At 42.0% G+C, this 7,696-nt stretch overlaps 1 protein-coding gene across 2 annotated transcripts in view; it reads right to left on the bottom strand.

Annotated features, from left to right (window-relative positions):
* ATG5 (autophagy related 5) overlaps nucleotides 1–7,696 on the bottom strand; it is a 143,016-nt gene that overhangs the window by 71,324 nt on the left and 63,996 nt on the right. For both annotated transcript variants that reach the window (XM_066607920.1, XM_066607910.1), the window contains exon 6: nucleotides 3,612–3,706. In XM_066607920.1, coding sequence (XP_066464017.1) covers nucleotides 3,612–3,706 — 95 coding nt within the window. The remainder of the gene's footprint in view (nucleotides 1–3,611; nucleotides 3,707–7,696) is intronic.

Below are 7,696 nucleotides of genomic sequence, written 5' to 3'. Positions count from 1 at the left end.
TGGACAATAGAGGTGATAACAGAATTGAGACAGGTCGTGAGAGTTTTGGTTAAAATCTTATAATCATTATTTTATAATAAAGAGGGGTCTGTGAGACACTCCAAAGGGCCCTTTACTAGTTTCAAAAGGGCAATAAGTGCATCAACAGAATCCTTGAATGACATGGATGAAGACTGGAATAGAATAAGATCTAAATAAGAGTCCTACTCCGCCTGAGTGCAAAAAGATGTAATTGATATAGAGGACTGTAAAAATCCTGAAAACATGACAGTATATATCTATTGTCTGTGAGAAGGGTATCATCGCTTGCTCTACTTTGAAGCACACAAGGGAAAGATTAAGACTGCATGATCATATAAGCTAGCAATTTGCCAAATTGATTCCCCAACTCAAAAAAGGATTGTCTGGTATATAAACTTGCTTGCTGGCGGACATGTTTCATATGTAGCCCATCAGCACCTAACCAGGCCTCCCTATTAACATTTGACAGATCAGATATAAATGCCACTTCTAGGCTAGATGATAGGGCTGCCAATTCACTTTCTTTACGAGAGATGCCTATATGAGATGGCAGATCGGAGGACTCCTTTCATGTGTGATTTAAAAAGTGCCCCATTTATAAGAGGATTTGGGCAACCTGAATTATCGCTAAGAAATAAAGCGAACTGGTTGGGAAGTCTACTATTGTTCCCAATGAGAGATAATAAAAATGGATGAATTTTCCAATGTATAGGACATAAGTGATTACTAAGCATTAGAGATTGCAAGGCAGAGAAGTGATCAGAGGGTTGCCGTAAATATTTTGTGTCACCGACAAACAAGAATACCCCGGATTAGCGATCATGTGGTCAATTCTAGAGAGAGTATGTCTCTGGGCAGTATGGCATGATAAAATACAGACTTCAGGATGTTTTGGTCACCATAGGTCATGCCATCCCAACTCTGTCAGTAGCCAACAAAGAGGGGCTTATCCTTTGAGGGGTCAGGCATTAAATTCAGGTCCCTCATACAGAGCAGCTTAGTAGCTGGATATTGAGCCACAAAGGCAGCAGCTGACTGTAAAACTGTCAGAGAAGCAGGAGATTGAAGAAAAGTGGCAAGGACCAAGAGGCTAGATTTTAACCCATATTGGCCCTCTGAATCCACATTGGTGATTTCCTCCCAGCTGATTGAGTGATGTACTAATAAAGAAACCCCTCTAAAGAACAAAGTATGACAGGAGTGCCTCACCCATTGTACCTATGACTTATGCATAAGCTGAACAGTGACTTTAGTAAGATGTGTTTCTTGTAGGCAGAGAACTTGAGGGTTACGCTTCCTAATCAGGAAAAATATTAAGGTATGCTTGGGTGCGGAGCCCAGCCCTCTAACATTCTAATAGAATATTCTAAAGTCTGCCATTTTAAGTAAATAAGGAAATTAGTACAGGATCGATAGTCCCACCAACCTCTTCCAGCACAAATCCCCAGGATGATATAAACTGCCTAAACAGGATACAAACTCATTGTAAAAAAAATAAAATCAAGCACCTAGAAGGAGTTGTCAGAATCGAATGAAACTTTATATGTGAGGTTGCAATGTTATAAGTAAGTGATTACAATATCAGAGAAAAAAAATATTATTACGGAAAACTTAACCCTTGAAGGGAGGCTCTAGCACCCCGTTGTACCGCCTCTAGCTTGGATACAAGATCTGATACGGGCAGACATGGAGGCATACAGGTTACGTATGGAATCCAGTGGCATATCTGTCCACATTTGCTGTAAACTCATAGGCTGATGAAGTTGGTGTCCCAGATGGTCCCATACATGTTCCATTGGCAATAAATCTGATAACCGGGCAGCCATGGAAGTATGACAATGTTGTGGAGACATTCCTGTGATCCCCTTGCTGTGTGCAGCTGAGCACTATCCTGCTGCCTCCTGGAAGCCGCCATGAGAGGAACACAAGTGGCTGTAGGATGTCCTGAACATATCGCTGAGCTGTCATTGTCCCTCGTACCACTACTAGGAGTATCCAAATGTAATATGTGATGGCTCCAGAACATTAGACCAGCAATGAGGGCAGTGGAGGCAAGATTAAAATGCTCATTCCTAGCTCCCCAGACAAACACGGCCGTCCAGTATAAAGACGGCCGTCGTCAGTGCCCAAACTAAACCTGCATTTGTCGCTGAAGAGAACTAGGTTCCACTCTGTAGCAGTCCAATTTCATTGGTTTATGACACAGCTGCAAACGGAAAAAAAACGGTGGATGGGTAACGGTGGATGGGTGTCCAATGCAGTGCACACAATGGGAGCCGTGAGACCACATGTCCTTCAGCCAAGCACGTGGAAATGGCTCTGACAAACACAGTGTAGCGATTGTGTCACCCGTCTCTGGATGGTGGACAACGAAACAGTTGGAGCTGTTCTGTCTATTTTTAAGATCTGGCAAAATAAGAGAAATATCTGCCGAGCGGTCTTCCAGAGAACTAATACGGTTTTCAGTTTGTTCCACACGTTCTCTTGGGGTTTGCAGGTCTTGTCTCAACAGGCTCACTTCCACCTACACCTCATCAATTTTCGCAGTCAGAGATGACTTGCAGGCAGAAATTGGTCAGATACTTGCTTAAATATAAGTTCCTCTGCTGCTTCCAGAGGTCCGGGGGCAGAGGGCTGGTTTCTCGTAGCAGGTGTTTTTTGCAGAAGAAGGGAACGAGTGCCCTCCTGATTATCAGGGACAAATTCCTTGAGTCATTCCACCGCAGAGCCAGAGCAGCATTTACATAGGGTTCAGTAGAAACAGCCATTCCAGTAAGGAGAAAACACTATAAATGACGTTTGCAAGTCACAGAGTCCTTGCTCCCAGCAAGCAAACGGTATTAGGTCAATTAACTGATTTTATCTTATGGCAAGTCAGTAAAATTCAGAGGTGCTGTATACTACAAGTTAATGCCCCTGCAATCAGCTAAGCACCTTAGGTGGGTCAAGTGCAATTTCTAAAAGTCCTGCAGCACTCCCCTAAGGGTCTAGACCATTAGCAAGTTCTCTATCTGGTGCAGGACTTCAGAGATAAGGAAATGTGTAACAGCAGAAGTCTACAGGACTCATGTATCCTCCACACTTACGGTTCCTCCCATGGCCACCATAGGAGAATGGCCTCCACCCCTAGTTATCTCTACTCACATGGCAGCTCCAAGAGGTCATGGCTGGGTTGTAGCTCACTGTCAGATTGATGGAGGAAGGCAGTGTCCCTCTGACCGGTGGAGAGTACAGGCAGACTGCAAGTGGCTAACACAACAGCCATAAGAGGCAGAGTGCACAGCGCCACTGTATATTCGAGAGCTGTAGAAAGGATTACAGTGTAGCTCACAGAGCAAGGTAGGCAGCGGGAATATGGCTTCTCACACTGGGACTTTGCCCTAGCACCTACTCTTCTACAAGTGCAAGGTCCAGGGATCAGGATGCTGGCAGGATGACAGCAATCGTAGGTGGGAGTGCTTAGAGAATGCGACCCCCTATGCTCTCTCCATGTTTCAGTAGGCTTCCTCCCACATGCCAAAAATATGTTAATAGGTCAGTAGTAAAAATGTAATACATTATGCAAAAGTTCTTACAAAACAAACACTCACCTGGTATATTCGAAAAGGTATATAACGGAAGCCTCCTTCTTCTGGCGTGTACTCCATAAGTTTACGATTTATCGTCCAAAATTGTTCAAACTTATCTAGGATAAAGCAAGGAAAAAAATAAAATAAGTTTTGTAACCAAATTTTTACTCAATAGGGAGAATTTATTAGGTGAAATATGCACCTTATAATTATGCAAAAATCTTGTAAAAAGTGTCAAGATGTGACATGTCAGGTTTTTTCTACATGCGGACTTCCTATCTGTGTGCAGATGCCTATTTAAATGAATGGGACACTTAGCTGGTGTGAATTTTCCATAGAGTTCATGAAGATATCATAATTCAATGGGAGCCGTGTTGCAGTACCAACCTAGGCCGCTGTGCTATGATGAGTGCTTTCTGCTTACTCCACTGACCATAGTGACAGCGGCACAGGTTACCAGCTGAGTGGCGGGGATCCGAGAGGCGGGTCCCAACTGATCATCTCTAGATGACCTGCCAGTCATCAATAGAGAAAGTTAGCGATGTCCCGAAAAACCTTTTAAACATTATATCTTCTGATATTTGCTCCATCTGACTGTGTCATCGATTGCTTGTGCATCTGGTGATAGCATGCTTTATGTGGTGCAAAAAATTATTGTTGTCAGCATCATCCTATGTAAATAGTGGATGTGCTGCCAACAGTAATGAATGGGGACAAATGTTCACCCACCAATAGTCTGAATCAGTCTGTGCAAAGCCAAGCGTCTAGCAAAGTAAACTACTTTATAGAAAAGGACCTTTTGACAGCATACACAAAGTAGTTTAAAAGTAGTAGTCTCCAAATTTATCACAATGGCTAACGCAGGATGATTAATATAGCATGTTTTAAGACACTTTTGTCTAACTTTATACAACCAATTAGTTCGGTACAATTTCGGAGCACAGTGTCATAATTAGGTCACACTCCCTTTCAAGCCAAGCCCGTTCCCACTAAGCCACACCTCTTGCTGAGCGGTACACAATGCATTACTCATTCTTTTGGCAATTCTTTAACAACAAGGTAACATTATGCATCAAATGTTCACGCCATTTAGACAAGATCTAGGCGCAATCACATGTATGCACGGCTTTTCCAATAGAAAGGGCATACATACAAAATACACTAAGAAAATTTAACACAACTACTTTGTCACAGATTTAAAGGGACTTTCTGATGAAGGACATATATTGGTAATGCATGTGCAATTCCCCTCTATTAAAGACTGGGAGACAGTTGGGTCTGTATTCTTTGTTCAGCTTGATGGACCATGCATGCACGGTCCACAGGATAAGGGATAATTATTGTTGCTGGGACCCCCTCCGATCCCAAGAACGAGGGCACCTACGGTACCAGTACGAATGAAGAAGAGGTCGCGCACAAGGGCTGCTGCTCCATTCATTTAAATGAGAGTATGGAAACTTGCTAAACACGCACTTGGCAATTTCCAGCGCAGTTATGCAAGGCGCTGCGCTGTTCCTTTTAATGCGTGACCTCTCCTCCATTCATGCCTGGGCCGTAAGGGCCAGCCGTTCTTGGGATCGGTGGGGATCCCAGCATTAGGACCCCCACCAATCATAACATTATCCTGTGGATAGGGGATAACTCGAGATCTTGGTACAACCCACTTAAAGGACTAAAGTAAAAGTGACATAAAATATTAAAAACTTGCAAGTCATATTAGTAACAATGTGAACAGAAATTGAATAGGACAAACAAAGCAGAAGTATATTATTTTTAGTTGCACATGCTTCGTCATAATGTACAACTTCTGTAAAACCGTTTACAATGATCTACAGTAATGATGAATCAGATTTACGAAATCTGAATACATACTGCTAAAAATGTGGAGGTGTTTAAAATGTCAATTCTAGTTAGAGTATGTTCACTGGAAACAGGACCAAGAAGCCTTCAAACCTTTTATGAACTCTGAAAATTCCAATTGTGAAAGCATTCCTCCTTCATGAAAACAAGTTACTTAATTCCAGCATGAGTATGCATTATAGCCGCTCGGAAGAATGGCTTTATGGACAATTTCCTTTCACTAGTGTCTAATAGAAGAAACTAATAATTAGGCTTAATTCAGTTCTGCACTAGGGATCCCCAATTTCCTGCTGTGGAAATGCAGCAGGAAAACGCAATCCCCTGGATGAACGGATACGTCTTATAACAGAGCCAAACTCTGTTGAATGTTACAAATCACTTACGGCCATTTTACAAGCAATGATTATCTCTAATACATCTGAAAGACTGAATGAATTAACAACTTTTTTGCATAAAATATAATTTCTTGAAATCATCTGTTTCCTTCATTAGCAAAAGTAAACTCAGTATGAGGTGTTTGCTCAGATGGGAGTGTGTTTATGCGAGGGATTATCTGGCTAGGAGGGTTTTAATCAGTGTGAAGAAATCCATTGGCTTCAGCGGGCATGAGTAAACAATGTACTCATTGTGTTTGGAAAGGTAAACACTCAACCCTCCCCACATATCGGCCAGCCGCTCAAAAGACTGAACAATTCCCATTCAAATGGAATTAATTTTGAACTGCCTGACCACTAATTTAATCCTGGCCATAAACGACGAGTCATCTAATAGTGCACGAATACTCGTGTTTATATGTAATGATTATCTTGCAAATTTGTTCGTTTGAACAAATTTTGAGCGATAATCGTTGCGCATAAATGGGCCTTTACTGCCGATATTTTGACTAGTACTCTGAAAGCCTGTATGGAACTGTCATGAAGAAAGATGCATATCATATGCAGTAACTGAAGTTTACCCATGATGTACATTTTAGTTATGAGGCAGGATTTAAATTAGCATATTACTGCCAAAAGTTTCTTTGACACACAGCCACATTATTTTATAGCAAGTATATGGAGATACAGCTATGAAAATGCATAGTAGATCTTCAGTGAACATATGCAGGTTCTTTAGGAACCAAATGCACAGCTTTTCACCCACTGAAAGACTTTCTAAACATCATGCTCATAATGATTAGTGATAACATTAGAAAATCCATGTCCCCCTATCACTGAAGCGCAGCAGAAAGCTAATGAAGTGATATATGCTGCTAGATATAAAAATATGATTAAACAGATATTCCCATCACATAACTTTATGGCATATCCACAGGATACCTCTGGGACTATTGCCAGAATTATACCTCGCGCCAGACTTGCCACACCACCGGCCTGAGGTGGCCAGGGTTATACAAACAGCTGAACTGGCCATTCTAGATCATTTCTCTAACTCCTATAGAAGAAAATGGGAGCTGTGTAAACACAGAAGACAGTATAGGTCACTGTGCTACGCTGTTACTCCCATTCACTTCTATGAGAGTTATGGAAACGATGTAGACAAGCTAGTTCATCTGCCTTCATAATCCCAGCCACCAGTATTCTCATGACCATCTGAGATGTGCACACCCCCTTAAAAAGTGCACTTTGAACAATGTCAACTGAATTCAAAAAGCATGCATTATTTTATACTCTCTCAATATAGGGGAGCCATATTTGTCACTAGGCACATCATGTCATAGGAGACTGCATCAGTGAGCAGGAACAATATTTTGTCCCTTCTTTTAACACCCAGCCTTCTGGACCAGAAAGGGAAGGGGGGAGACAAGAGGTAATGCTCCTCCTCCCCCCAGAAAGCACTGCGCTGATTGGTGCAGCTGCAGTCAGTCTGGAGTTCTGCCAAACAGCTGGGTACATAGTACATCAATGAGGAAGACCGTTACTCACAGCCCATTATCCGCCTAAGGCTTGGCATCAACTTTGCCCTTCCGGTGGCTGCAGTTCAGTTAGATTTGGAAGTGAGCATCACTGCTGCATTCAGCAATGTTAGAATTGCTCTCTGTTAATACTGATCAAATCATTAAAACTGCACAGAAACAAGTGAATTCTTGGCCATAACTGGAGAGTGTAAAATTGACCTTAAATGGTGGCATATTTGGTTTCAGTGCCATGGGTAAAAGGAGCTATAAATATATAGCCTAACCCTAACTGGACATACTAGAAGGCACTGTCTGAGCCAGAAAAATTCTACAACAAATACTACATTTTTAA

The sequence above is a fragment of the Eleutherodactylus coqui genome, chromosome 1 (assembly GCF_035609145.1).
Source record: "Eleutherodactylus coqui strain aEleCoq1 chromosome 1, aEleCoq1.hap1, whole genome shotgun sequence".
Classification (NCBI taxonomy): domain Eukaryota; kingdom Metazoa; phylum Chordata; class Amphibia; order Anura; family Eleutherodactylidae; genus Eleutherodactylus; species Eleutherodactylus coqui.
The sequence above is the reverse complement of the archived record's forward strand: the minus strand, read 5'-3'. Positions and strand labels throughout refer to the sequence as shown.